General features: G+C 42.2%; 2 protein-coding genes across 2 annotated transcripts in view; one reads left to right on the forward strand and one right to left on the reverse strand.

The window, feature by feature from the left end:
* Window positions 1–1,962, reverse strand: part of LOC146608776 (voltage-gated delayed rectifier potassium channel KCNH8-like) — a 52,031-nt gene extending 50,069 nt beyond the window's left edge. The window contains exon 1 of the mRNA XM_085348799.1: window positions 1,887–1,962. Within this exon, the coding sequence (XP_085204925.1) occupies window positions 1,887–1,962 (76 nt within the window). The remainder of the gene's footprint in view (window positions 1–1,886) is intronic.
* Window positions 1,963–8,834: 6,872 nt separating this feature from the next.
* Window positions 8,835–15,301, forward strand: part of fam184aa (family with sequence similarity 184 member Aa) — an 81,293-nt gene continuing 74,826 nt past the window's right edge. The window contains exon 1 of the mRNA XM_085348067.1: window positions 8,835–8,999. Within this exon, the coding sequence (XP_085204193.1) occupies window positions 8,835–8,999 (165 nt within the window). The remainder of the gene's footprint in view (window positions 9,000–15,301) is intronic.

Genomic DNA, 15,301 nt, shown 5'->3' on the forward strand with positions numbered 1-15,301 from the left:
TGTGACATGTATGTTTATTTACAAAATATTCTGTTTCTGCTTTTAATTCAAGTGAATAAACCTGAGTTGTAAAAACAAATTCATTTTGTCATTATTTTAATTAAATTAGTTTTCTGGTAATGAAAATTATGATTTAGTTGAACTCAAAATAATGATTTCAATGCAATGAAAATCTAGCTCAAGTGAATGACATTGTATTGAGTTGGACCAACCAAAACCTTTCACATCATATTAATGTACTTTTCTTCATTTTAGCAGTATTTACGAAATTGTGTTCTACTGACTCAATTTAATTGAATTGTCATGATGTATGTAGATTAGGTTGGACCAAAATAGATGTATTACGTGGAAAACCTGCCATCAGTCCAATTGAGTTCATCCAATGACTTGTTTTTTTGAGTGTATAATTACTGGATAGGCTCCAACCCTTGTGAATCTGAATAAGATAAAGAGAGGAAAATGGACTGTTGGTTGGACTCAATATGTCCATCAAGATTGAAAATTCCCTCCACAGGTCCCAGATCCAGAAGGATATGATTTCACATTTCAAGTTTATTTGTGACATAACATGTCGAAACTGTTCCAAAAAGTCCCAGCTCTAGATCAGGATTGACTCCAAACTTTAATCACTTGTGAGTTGGGCTAAGCCTCATCTCTGCTAAAAAGCTTTCATGCCAATCCATGTGCAACTTTTTAAGTGATCCTGTTTACAAACAAACAAGCCGGGCCAGTCACATAACCTCCTTGGCAAATGTAAGAAGGATTTTAAATCAAGTCCTGATTTCCAAGACCTTCATAATTAGGTTATACACTCATAAATTTTAAAAACAACAACAACAACAACAACACAGCAAGCTAGCTGAGAAAAGATAAAAACATTGCACTGAGAGTGGAAGGACCAGGACGTTAATCGGGGTTTGACAGCATGTTTTTTGCCCCTCTGGGCTCCATCCGTCCATTTTCTTAACCGCTTATCCAAGTTGGGATCATGAAGATTATCCCAGCCATCATAGGGCCCAAGGCAGGGCACACCCTGGACAGGTCGCCAGTCCATCAGGTAGCTAACACAGAAAGACAGACAACCACACACTCTTACATCAACAGCCAATTTAGAATCCCCAAGCATGGTCTGTGGACTGTGGGAGGAAGCTGGAACAATCCAAACTGCACACAGAAAGGCCGGCTGACTGCGCAGCACCACTGTGCTGCCTGGAGTCCATTAGCAAGTTAATTCAACCGTGCTTGAATGAGATGACTGATAAAGGGTGTGGCATGGTAAACTGAAGCATTTTGAGCAGACTGACATGTATCAGATACAACCTTTCAAGTACTTACAACACATTATCTATATCTATTAGACATAGAAACTCTGGTGTGTTATATGAGGAATCAGTGCTGTAAAGCTCAACTTATCATGGATACAGTGATGTAATAATAAATTGGCACCGGGAAAGCTATGATCCAATACGACTAATTTGGGTTTTAATGCATTGTAAACTTACAATAAGAGCCATGTACTCAGTGCATTAAACTCCTTTGGCCAAGTCTGAATTATCAAGTAGCCTATGCAAAATTATCTCTATATGCTGGCGTCTCAGGTAGGCGCTTGATGAATTTTTCATATGTTAAACAATAGTCTGGGCTTTGTTTCATTCATCATTACTCATTCATTAAAGAATCGGCAAGCTTCAAGTGTCCTAGATCTCCATCAAGCACTTTGCATGTCCCCGGAGGAGCACTCTGTACAGTTTGGATATTTTAATCTTTTATTTTAAAAAATGTTTTCATAGATCCGAGTAAGTAAATAAGTCAGTGATATATAAAGTGCTGTAAATGTCCATTGCGCACAATAAAATTTAGAGGCTTCGGGGAAGACATGTACTCACGGGTGCCATCAAAACGAGTGGCGATAGTATCCAAAAAGGTGTTCTGTGGCGCGATCAGACCCCGCATCACGGGCATCCGGGAGCGGGTCGAGCCTCGTCTTTCCCGGCGCTCTGAGCCATGGCTCTCGCTGGCGGTTGACACGAAGCCCGGCAGAAACCTCGAGGATGCCCCCGGCGCTCCTCCTAACCCCTGGAGGAGGGCGCCGAGCCGAGAAACCCGGGACTCCACGGTCCAAAGCTGACCACCGACCACCGAGCAGGTGATCCGGGCTTATAGGAGGAGAGAGGAGCCGCTGGAGGCTACAGGGGTGAGGACGGAGGGATGAAGGGGGGATGGAAGGACCACGGCGCGGATGGTCACATTTACGCACGGATGTACTGCATAGCCATCCCTCTTTCCTCCTCCCCTTCCCGCTCGCTCTTTCTCTCTGCCTCTCTAACACAAACACTTTATTCCTTTCCAGACACTCTCCTCTCAGGCTAAATGACCATTTCCACTCACAGTTTTCTTTTTTTCACCCAATTTTTGCCCCTCTACCATCGCACCCCTCCCTTTACCTCCTGTCTTTGAAATTCTATCAATCTGTCTTCACCTTCCCTGCTTTGATGTTCTGATGGAGTGTCTATTTAAAGCTGGTAAATTAAAGTGTCATATTGTCCTTACTGTTTACACTGCGTGATTAACTATTACCAGCATTGTCTGCCACGTTTCACACTTGAAGCTGCAACATTTGTCACTCAAAGAACAAATGAATAATTTAGTCAGGATGGACACGAAAACTGTTAAAAACTCCCATCAGTATGATTATATATATTAGAATCCACAATCCACTCAAATATACAAAAGCCATGTGCTTATGTGTGCAGTTAGATCAGTGGGAACACATTATACTTCTCCGTATTTTCTGTCATTTGCATACTTTTACAATAATAGATGCTAAGGTTAAACATGGCATGAGGTCTATTATGTTTGGTTTGCTAGTTGTTTGTTTATTTGGTTGGTTGTTGACATGGAAGGGAGGAGATATACCTAATATGGTCATTTCATGCAGCAGCTTTAGCTGTGAGCACAAAGTCCCACCCATCTACTGTTCACATCTTTTGTTTGCAAGGGGCAGCCAATCAGAAAACAGCTGGCTTAAGTGAGTGAAAAGGAAGTCAAAATAGTTTGTTTTCAGACAGAGGATGAACTGAACTGTGAATGATACAAGCTTAATCTGGTACAGTCCAGAATATGGAGCTGAAAGTGAGCGTGATAATAATACTGTTTTTTATGCATTTTTCTAATATAAACATATCAAATAATATGCAGTGTGATACAGATGTGGTTTGCCAAATGAGATGATGACATTATGTGGCATTTGCATTTTCTCTCTGTGCAGGCTTCCTGTCACTGGGCTAGTTTTCTCCATCAGTCAAAAGATTAGACTGCCACTTACACCCTGGTTCTGTGAGTCTTAATGGATCCCCGTCTATATGTCAGCGCTGTGAGTGGCAGCACATCCAGAGTGCAGCCCTCTTTTCGTTCGACATTAGCTGGGATGGTGCAGATAGTGCCAGGATGTGGATGGAGGCCCACCCTCTGCATTTGCTGATGTGACAGGTTTTCCTTATGTTGAAGTGCTTGGGATTGGAAATGTGGTTGAAAACCAAAACCAATACTAAACACTGCCAACACAAGTTAGCTTTAATGGCCTTTAAAAAAAATGACATGTCTGAAAGTTGTTAGAGTTTAAAGCTTTAAAAGAGGCTCTACCCAACCATCTCTTAAATGTGGTTAAAGCTGATGTCCCACTGCAACACTGCAAAACTAGAGAAAAGGGATGATGTCACTGAAGTTCTGCATCTTTTATTTATTGCTGCCACACAGTTAGGACACACTTTTGGTCAGTCAGTAGAAAGTGGTTTGGCCCGAAGAACAGATTAAAGATGTTAAACACTGTCCAAGAGTGGGACTTCTAAGCTCAGAAATCCCATCTTCTGCACTTGGGCTTTTCTTAGTGGCCTAAGGTGTGAAACAGTTATGATGTAGCACAGACGATGGTGTTTCTTACACCACATCTATTCGGTACATACAAATGGTTTAATTTTAAACATTCTATAAGCCTGCCCTGTAGGACCATGATGGTACTCGTGTTCCTCTTTAACTAATGTTTTCTTATGATATAACTGAAATTAAATTAAATGTAAGACACTTTACATACGCATCTTTGCTATTCTGGTTTTAAGCAACATGCACCATCCCACAGACTGAAGACAGCATGGTCCTGACCCCAAGCTGAAAACCTGCAGCATTTTTTTTTAAATATTTGTTTTGCATATTAAAATTCTACTTTCAAGGCCTTCGTTCTGCACATCCTGCCCTTTGGGTGCAGTCTCATCAGACTGCAGCTGGCTTGCAGCTAGAGTCTCCCTGGCTTCTCTTTTAAGGAGATCTTACAGAGAAAGACTCAAATATCCTGAAATGTCAGAGACAAGCAAAGCTCCAACGTTTTCACACTTATTGCACTTTGTCTGCATCGGGACCCCCAAAGGTCTTAACGCTCCTGGAACTGCAAAGTAAGTATGCCTCTACTCTAATACCCTTTAGAGAAATTCACTGCAAATGCTTTGCACAGCACACATGAAAACATACAAACATACCTATGTATATAAGTATTCTAGACCTCAGTATTTCTTAGCAAGAGATTTCAATTCAGTTGGGTTGACGTTGAATCCCAAGCACATGTTACACAGCGCAGCGGCTTTTAACGAGGTAGATTCAATACAGGAAGCCCTGGCGAGTGTGGTCTGCAGATAAAACAAGGCTAAATTAAATCATCCACACCTGCGGCTGTCTGGAATTGCTGCAAAGACTAAAATAGGCTTAGAAGTTACTGTTAGACAAGATAACGGCATCTCGAGAGAAGAGGGGAGCTCCTCTCTGAACTGCTGCAGCAGAGACCTGTCAATCAAAGAGGAGGGGGTGCAGAGAAGAGGGCTGAGGGGAGGGTGGGGATGCAGTGGTGGGGAAAATTGACTGGGAGCTGGTTCGAACCAAAATGGACTCCTTCACTCTGGTTATGATATTGGGAGTATAAACCACAAGCACACTGTAACATTACAGCCCCATTCACAAACACTGAAAACCTGACCATCAGTGGTGTAAGTAAGGCAAGGGTGCCATCTACAGGAAAATCTGAACTATTCTCTAGGTCAAAAGTCAGCTCTTCACTTGCAATGGTGTGTTTCTTATCACAATCAAAGAGATTTTAATTAAAAGAAAAGAAGAAGAAAAAAAGGATATTGTACCACACAGAGATCAGTTGTCTGGATGACTTAAGGGTGATGATCAGGACTAAATTCGTAGCAATGATTTGCTTGTTTCCAGATTCGGAGGAAGCTCCCGTGAAGTCTGAAAATATGAAAGCGTGTAGAGTATCAAATCAGAAGCAGCAACAAAATCCGTACAACAGAACAGCTGTTCAGTGGTTTACCAGCTGGTTAACAGCTTGTGAGCGAGTCTGATTCTGTGCAGAACAGGTGGGTTAAGAATGTTCTCAAGTGTAACGGCCCACAAGAAACTCGCTGTGAGCTCTCTGAGGTCCCAGCTTGTAAGAGAAATCTGAATGTACAGTGCGAGTCTGCACTGCGGTATGTTATCTGTTTGGCAGCAGTGCTTGGTTTAGCAGCTTTGCATCATCGAGGCAGTGTAAGCGCGAGCGAGTGAGCCTCCTGCCCTGGTCTTGATTCGCTTATGACCGACTTATTTTGTCTTGTACTCAATCGCAGCCAAAGTTTAGTTAGATATCCACGAGATGATGAGGTCTGATACGCCATCTAATAATGATACTATCCCCAACATCCCTTAAGTAATATCACTGATTTGAAATTCACAGCTATGGCTTAAGTCAGATACAACTTCATAAAGTCAGCCTTGGTGAAGTGGACAGTTTTGAGTTTTGGCCAATATTATGAAAACTCACCCTCCAGACGCCCTCGAGTCAAGATAATAAACCGAGCGGTGGGTTTTTTCCAACCCACCGCTGAGATCTGAACAGTATCCAGGATAATGAGGATGTGTTAGGTGGAAAGACTGAATGGTGATGCTTCTATGACAGGGGTGGGCAATTCCAGGCCTCGAGGGCCGGTGTCCTGCAGGTTTTAGATCTCACCTTGGGTCAACACACCTGAATCACATGATTAGTTCGTTACCAGGCCTCTGGAGAACTTCAGGACATGTTGAGGAGCTAATTTAGCCATTTAAATCAGCTGTGTTGGTTCGAGGACACATCTAAAACCTGCAGGGACACCGGCCCTCGAGGCCTGGAGTTGCCCACCCCTGCTCTATGAGATATTAACCTTTTGATCAATACAAGTGAACGAAGACAAAATGAAGGTTCACTGGTAAACATCCCAGCATCCGATAGATGGATGGATATGGATAGATAGAGTGTGCAAATCAGAAGTAGAGTGTGGTTTGTGCTTCCTCTCCCTGCACAGTGGGAAGTCATTATACATTTTAGCTGTAGTGGGTTGGAAAGAATTTCTATATCAGAGCAAGTTTACAGCAGAAGTGAAGGAGCCTCCTACTGAAAAGACTGCAGCTATTTGACTAGTAGGTCATGCAGGGGATTTGATGTGTTGTCTATTACGCTGTAGCATCCTTCCATGAGTAAGTAAGCCTAAAGGCTCTGGGGCAGTCACCAGAGCAGAGCCAGACTTCCTAATCAGCATGCAGAGCATCCTAGTGTCACTGGATATGATGCTGCTACTTCAACACATGGCTGCAAAGAAAAATGCACCAGCAACAACACGCTTGATAAAAAATGTGCAACAATTTGCTCACACGTACTCGTTCCTCCATAAAGATGACATCTGATGACCTCCCCTCGTCCCTTAATGATGAGTTTTGACACAACAGTATTTATCAATACAGACATGGTTTTTCCAAGGGTAGCTGCACAATCAGAGACAACTCTGTCTTCTGATGCACACTCAGACATTTTATTCTATGAGCAGGCCTGAAACAGGCGTACTGGGGTTAGTCCTAGTAGGCACAGTGCTGTATATGATTTTAAGATCTTTTTTTCTATAGATTTTTGCAATAATATATTATCATGATTGTCTGATGCTGCGACAGCCCTACTAGTACTTATAGCTTGAACAATAAAAGTTGCCATGCCGATATCAGCGCTTGTCTAGGATTGGTCAAAAATCAAACTAAAGCAAATGAAGATGCAAGTGAAATGTAAGAAAATGACTGCAAGGCTACAAGGAAATGCATCACTGAATGCATTTCCTTGTAGGCTTGTGGTTTCAGATTTAATCCGTCTATTTGATCTAATTCGCTTTTTATTTGTTTTCTTTACTTGAAAGCTAGCATTTATTAGGAGGTGTCTGCTTTGACATAATCAGTCCTTTCACATCTAAAGCTCCCATCATTTGGTGTAATCATTTTATTTATAATACACATCCACTTTCTCTGTGTGGACTGCATCTAATATTCAAACAGAGAATAAGAATGACCCAAGAAACTATGAAAAGCATGTTTGATCAAAGCTCTTCACATATGCTTTCCTGAAAGCCAGCTCCAGATCATCAGTGCTGCACTTACACTACATGAATTGTTCTGGAATAAGATTTCATGTCTGTGGAAAAAGTTCCCAGTAATCAACATGAAAACTGAAATACCCAAACAAACCATGAAACGAGATCAGTTGCCACATATAGTTCAATCTGACCTCAACCAGTAAAACCGCAGCACACCAGAAAACTCCTCAACAGCAACGATGGTAACAGAATTATACTCTCCAGGAGAAATAAGTTGTTAAAACCTTGATTTTTTAAATGATATGAGTTCATACATGCAGTTTATATGCCCTGGTGCACAGTGTTAAAGTTAATTTAGATGCTGCTTCAAATAAGTGCCCCAAGAAGTTACCATTTCAGCTGACAGTGCTGAAACTTGCTTTTGGAAAGAGTCGGCATGATAATTATAAATGTAAAAAGTAAAATATAATGAATAATAAACGTTTTAACATTTTGGATTGACACTGATGGCATTTACACCTCTTGCCTGACCACCCCTTCTTTCCTGTGTACCTGATTAATTGATGATTGATTAAAGGCACAGGGAAGAAGTGTGAAAGTAATTCTTGACAATAAACACGACCATTGACACAACCACCATCCTGCTTCTTTTTTCACCCGCCTTTATCCAATTAAGCTGCGCTGGAGCCTTTCCCAGCTGTCATAGGACAGGAGACACTGGGTGTAATTTTTCACGATGTCTGAACATTGGCCGAACTGATCCTTTAATAATAATATCAACAATAACAGCAACAGCGTCGCAGTTCACACGAGCCGCCGACAGATGTCAGTGCAGGATTAGTGACAGCCTGCGCTTCTCGAGAGTGACGTAATCCAGTGAAGCCTAAATGAAATCCAAAGGCATCTCCCTCCCCCCTTGGGCTTAAAGTTGTAAAAGCAAGAGAGTAAATTTTTTATGCTTCAGCCTATATATACATAACAGGAAAAACAGCTGTTTCAGAACAACAGTAATAAAATTTATAAAATACTAAAAAATAGACGTTAAAACCCGGAATGAGGAGGAAGAACTGTATTACAGCTTGGACTGATGGAAAGATAGAAGAGAAAAGTCACACAAGCCACTCACAGCTGCATTAAAGGGTAAACCAATCGGACCTGAGCGCGTGCTACTGGGGTGAGCATCTGGCGCGCGTCTCCGTCACTCTCCTCATCTCGAGCGCTCGCGCCCGCGGTGCTGGAGGATGCGTTGCCGCGGAACGGTCTCGCGCTCCGCCGCTCCAGCTCTCCGTCCTCCGTCACAGAAACCGACAGAATAACCGCACAAGCCGCAACCACGGGACGATGTGAGGCGCAGCGGAGGCCACTTCCATTTTATCTGACTTCGCGGCGTCGCGTGTGGGTTTGTTCCCGGTGAAAATGGCGACGGGGGCAGGCTGGCAGCCTCCGTACAACACCTCGACTAGCAGCACCAAATATCCCCCCTGCACAACCTCCAGCATGCTCTACGACGGGAGCCTAACGCTGGAATACACTCAAGACCTGCATTTGAAGATGAGCAAGAAGATAGCACAGCTGACCAAGGTGCGTGGACGTGAGTGAGTGAAGCTCCGTGGAGTGGTTCAGTCATTTAGAGCATGTAAATGAAGTATAACTGTGTAATAACTGTGCTGGTGCTGCATGCCATTTGTAAACATTGCGCTCATTTTTCCTGTATTTTTCATTGACTTTGGTGTGTTGGCATTTTGAAGCAGGTGCTCTGCACGCCTGCAGGGTTCAGAGGTCACCATTAAATACCCAGGCTGGGTAGTTGATAATCAGTGGCTGTGATTGCTGTGCAGTACTTACACACTTCCCCGTGCATGCCGGTAGTATACCTTACTCTGTGGCCAGGCTGTTTTTCCTATGGGTGTTGATAGCTAAGAGCTTTCCAAATGCCCAGAGGAATGTGTTAATGTGCATCCAGCCTCTCCCCACCACAGTTTAACTGTTTTCTGCCACCACTGGGCTGCCTCTGGTACCCAAGGACTGAGAGAAGTTATGTAATCTCGGAAGGATGCAGAGGTTTTTGCTTTCTTTGTAGTCCACCTGACACCAGGGTAGGATTCAGGGATACTATGCCCTGCAGTTGTAGGAGATTTAAAGTTGCAGCTACATTTTTAGAGCATTTAGGTTTTTGTCAGAGTGGAGCTGAGGATGTAATGTAAACAAAGCTGTTTATGCAGATCAAGGAGAGACAAAAGCAGGAGTAGATGACAGAAGATTTTACATAATACTCGTGGGGAATTAGACACTCTGTAGGGTTGGATAAGCTGTGCAGATATCCACAGTATATCGGGCAGATTGGAAATGTGGACATCCAGGATTAAAATTCAGTGTTTCAGTGGTTGATTAAAATGTATTTGGCGAGAGAGCAGCGGCAGCATTAAGGTCCACATTTTGTCAGCAATCCAACTGCGTGTTTGAACCCGGGGACTTTTTCTCTGTTTATTCTTCACCATGTTTCCCCCTCATGTTTGGTGTTTGTTTATGCGGTTTCAGGTTGTTTCCTGCTCCTCACCCCACTTTAAAAAAAACAAACAGCCACAAGCCACAATCATTGATCCAAATGAAAATGAAAATGAAAGATTCACCTCGCCGGCTGAATTACGAAGAAGATTTAGGACCTGCAATCAATCCCAAACTGGCTGAGGGATGTTTTACTTCACAACTCTAACTTGCAGATTGGATCTTTAAATACTTTGCCTAGTTTTTTGGAAAACAGCAGCTTGGCAAAATCTGTCATCTGCATGCCTCTCAGGCTTTTAAAGTATTTTGTGTAATCGATGTAAAATGTTTGCAGCCAAGCCAGCGGTGGTTTAACTTTTTCAGCAACTTCCAAATGAGCCTATTTTTGAAAAAAAAAAAAAAAAGATTGTGTTGATGGAGTTCCTTAGATCTAATAGCTACACAAATTGGGAAGCAATGCTGCATAATTAGATTGGAGTATGTGTAAAGCGGCATGTTGTGTGAGCAGGATCTGAAGCCGGAACAGTTTGTTGTATTAATAGATTTAACCAGCATAGCTGGTTAAACACTTTCAAGAAGATATGGTGAAAGAGATACTCGGCATTTTCTCCAGCGCAGCATCTGCCATGTAGAAAAACGAGCAAACATAAAAATAATAGTGAGCCGCAGCTTCAGTGCCAGTCAGATTTGTCCTAAGGAGATCTCAGAAATCCCTCTGTGTTTAACTTGGATTTTAACACAGATTTAGAGCTTGTTTTGTTGCATCGTCCGTCCTCCCTTAAAGCAAATAGCACCTTCCTCTGCTGTGAATCCATGTGTCTTTCGTTTTTAAAAATTGAAAGCGTCATGGCAGATTTATGCGTCTCTATTTTGTTTGTGTGAGTGCGTAAGTGTGTGTTTATCTGCAGGCTACCGGTATCTGTGGCACATGTGTTACTCTTCTTTGGAAACATTTTAATTTCAGATGAGTGAGTCAGACATTCCCAGCGTTTCTATTCATGTGTTGTTCGTCCACGTAGTAAATCCGAGCTCTCAGCAGTGCTGTTGTGTGTATTTCGGTCATTCTGCCTCTGCCCACAGGACTGCCCACGTCTTTGCAATTGTGCTTCTTTGTTAAATTCACAGGTGCTGCATTGCCTTACCTTTTCATGAGGGTCATGCAGCAGCAGCGTTAGACGAGGAAAGTGGGCCATTTTCAGGCTGCAGCATATTTCTCAAAAAGATCGAACACCCGGTACCATCAGCAAAGAGATCAATGAAATGAAATTAAAATGATACCAAATTACCAAAAATTCATCATCAATCATCCACTGTATAATCCAGGATGAGGTTGTGTTACAGTAGATATGCTGCTGTGCTCTGATTCAGTGCAGTGCTCTGACATGCTTGATTTTTGCCCTAACATTACATCATCTTCACTGAAGAGACGATACAGTGACACGCAGAGCACTAAACTTACTTTCAAGAGCTTACAGCAACAGCTTTGAATAGCTGTATTAAACCAGTCTAATCCTATTGTGAACCTCAAGGTGGAACTGTTTTTATCAGCGAGAATGAGAAATGTCACTTTTACCTGACATTTAAGATGTTAAATCCAGCCTCATAATCAGAGTTGTTGATGCAGTGAACACAAAATTTGCTTTGACCCTAAAAGTCTAAAGGTGATTTAAAAAATCATCACCAAATTAGTGGAAAGTATTGATCATCTTGATGTGAGCAGCATCGCTAACAGCTCACGTTTCAGTGCAAAATCATTTCAGCTGTGTCCTCAGTGCTTAAACATCTGGCCGTGCATATAACCTATTATAAAAGGATTTTTCTGGGAGTACAGCGTTGATTAAATTGAAGGCTGCACTACAATGTCATATGTTACATTAGTTTTATTCTTTAACACTCCAATCTGTTTTAAACATAAGAATTTATTGTAAAGACTCTGTTTGAAACACCTGCTCTACATTCATTTGCTTTCTACTGCTTATCTGGAACCTGGTGGAGAAGGAGATGCCAACATCTCTCTCTCACCAGCTGCCGCCTCCAGCTCTTCTGGGGGAATACTCCCAAGTCATCCAAGAAACATAATCTCCAGCAAGTCCTGGGTCTGCCCGAGGGTTTCCTCCTGATATTTCCAAAACACCTCTCCTGTCCCCGCTTGTCTATTTCTTCCCTATCCATCCGAAACTAATGCTTCATCCCAAAATACAGACACATTTTCAGTTACACTGTAGCCTAGAGAGACTGACAAAACCCACAAATGAGGGATATCGTGATGGTTGGGCCTTAAGAGTCATAAAATGTGGTCAACAGACACACCTGATCTCTTCTGTTTGTATTAATATATGAATTACATATATGCCTTTTGAAGTGTGAAAAAACCTTTACATATTAGGAACCAAAGGTACACAGAGGCAACAGAATTGAAAGTTTGTCCAGTGGAAAAAACATTAAACCTAACTTTACGTTCTGGCAGTCCAATTTACAACAGCTATTGGATTTCAGCTGTTGCAAAGGTAATTTATGCTTCAAAATAAATTATTTGTTGTGTTTAAAATGCCATAGAGCAGCGGTCTCCAAGCTTTTTTGCGCCACGGACCGGTTTATGCCCGACAATATTTTCACGGACCGGCCTTTAACGTGTCGCGGATAAATACAACAGAATAAAACTAGCAGAAGAGAAGATTTATTCATAACAAACTTGAAAAGACCCAGGAAAACCGAGTTAACGATAAAAACGATAACAAAATAACGCTGAAAACCGATAAAACCTCTGAAAACCATACATTTCACACTTGAACCTCAACTCTCGCGGCCCGGTACCAAACGACTCACGGACCGGTACCGGTCCGAGGCCCGGGGGTTGGGGACCGCTGCCATAGAGGAATCGGTAAATGACCGAAGGCTGGCTGATAAGACTGCTGGTTGATGTTTATGCCTGGCAGACACTAATGATTCATAACTCTGAAGCTTAGACATTAGTTTGATTGAGTGACCACTTATTAGAAATCCATAATTGCCCGTCTGGGTTTGGCTAATATGCTTTGCAATAACTCTTGCAAACGTAAGTCCGTATTGAAAGATTTATCTAGCCTGAGTTTACAAAAACTAGCTGACAGCAGTGAAAGTGTCAGAATTGAGGACTAATTAGCTAATTAGAGTTTGAATTGATCTGCACATTTGGCTGAAACTCTCAAAACTCTTATCGTCCACCAGGACACTAGCAAACCATCCAGGGTTAGGATTAGGTTTGGGTTTTGTTTTAGCCACATGCTAAATAGGTACGTGTTCAGAAACGTCACGTAATTGCTTTTTAGTCTCATTAAGTCCTCCCAGAATACTCCACCCGACTGTATCCTCAGTTGACGTCAATGATGTCCCACTTGCACTATACATCACATTATTAGAGCGCTGCTTTGCCATAATCCCTCTGAGGCAGTCCAAAAGTCTTTTTCCATGGCCTCACCGAACTCCTCCCACAGCTGACTGGGACCACAGTAGCGGTGATTAGGATGCTCTACAGGTCTGTCATGGAGAAGCGAGAGCTGAATATGAAGCACAGTAGGGCTGGGCGATATGGCCTAAAATCCATATCGCGGTATAATTGGAAGCATGTGCGGTAACGATATATATCGCGATATATTCTTTTCTTTTGTATAACGTATTTCCCACACTATAAGGCACACTTAAAATCCTTTAATTTTCTCAAAAATCAAGAGTGTGCCTTATGTATGAATTCTGGTTATGACCTCGAATCGATTTTGGCGTGCAGAAATCTGTTAAAAAATGTTTTAGTACAACTTTGGTAAGCCGCACTGCTTGATGGATTGTCAGAGCAACTACTGCCGTGGTGAGGAGCTTCGCGGAGTAATCTGGGTCCAAAACTCCGTCACTTCAGGTCCCAAAGTCAAACAAAGACTGAGAGTTAAAAACGGTCTAAATTCTTTCGTCTTTAATAAAATCATCAGCATTGCTGCTTTACCAGGTGTAACAATTAAGTTTAACATCCATGCATCCATGAAAACAGAATTTATTAAATTTAATTTAACAGTTAGAAGTCGCTAGTTTCAACCTAAACATTTCATAGCATGTTCTGACTGAGAGATTTTTTAAACTAATTAAAACGTACAGCTCTGCTACCACTTCCAACATAAATGAAGACAGAAAACTAAACAGCAGTGGCGTTTGAGGGGTTACTGAAGTTGGACTAGCTGGTATATAATGTTGTGCTACGTGATTGCTAGCGACACAGCTATGTTAGCATAACATTAGCACAGTGAAGCTGGAGGATGAAAGCTAAATTTTTTCCCACTCGATAAAAGTTAACGTGAGGGATTCTGGTGGTCAGGGACAAATGCAATTGCATAGCAGGATGCTATACACGGGGCAAACTTCAGTCAGGAGAACAACTAAGATTATTCATCCACAATACAAGATTAGTTGTTAATATACTGCAACAACATGGGAATCGAACAGCTGCGAGAGAATTCAACATTAATGAATCAATGTTACGGAAGTGGAGGAAGTGCAGTTTTTGGCTTTCCCCATATTTCAAAAGTGCTTCATCTCTTTGCTATATAATTATTATGCTATATAATAATATAATGGTTTTAGCCGCTGCGATGCTTTCAACCAAAACAGGCGCAGCTTGATGACATCATCAACATTCACTATCACGATAGAGCGGTATAGTCAAAATCTCTATCGTTTCTATCGTATATCGTTTATATCGCCCACCCCTAAAGCATAGCTGTCCATTTTTCAGTTGGTCTTCGATTGATCTACGACCCCACCCTCCAAAGCTATTCATGTGTTGTTATTCCATGTATTAAATCCCATTTCAGGCACTATCTAAAGCTCTGGTCATAATCTAATCTAAGAATTAGATTATGGATACAAGCGGCTGGAATGAGCTTTCTCAGCTCCACTCTCTCTGAGGATGGCTGGCTTCTCCCTTAGTGAGAGGATGAAGAGTACAGTCATTTGAGGGAGACTCAGAGTAGTGCCGCTGCTCTTCCACATTCAGAGGAGCTAGTTTGGGTGGTTTGGGCATCCGCCTCCTGGGTGAGGTATTCCAAGTAAGAGGAGGCACCGTGGTCGACCCAGGACACACTGGAGAGATTACAGTCCTTGGCTGGCCCAGGAAGCCTTGATGTTCCCCCAGATAAGCTGGAGGAGGAGGCTAAAGAGGGAGGGATCTCTGCTTAGCCTGCTGCCCCCTGCAACCCCGCCCTGGATAAGAAAGAGAAAATGGATGGATGGATGGAGTGCATTCAAAATGTAAAAGATACCTGGATCAGTCCACAGACAGCAGGATCAGTCGAGGCTTACTTTTAGGTTGTAACATGCTGTTATGGCTGTCACAGAAACATTTTTCTGTCAAAGAC

The sequence above is a fragment of the Diplotaxodon limnothrissa genome, linkage group LG23, assembly GCF_057381915.1.
Source record: "Diplotaxodon limnothrissa isolate DT_005_m linkage group LG23, D_limnothrissa_male_GT1.1, whole genome shotgun sequence".
Classification (NCBI taxonomy): domain Eukaryota; kingdom Metazoa; phylum Chordata; class Actinopteri; order Cichliformes; family Cichlidae; genus Diplotaxodon; species Diplotaxodon limnothrissa.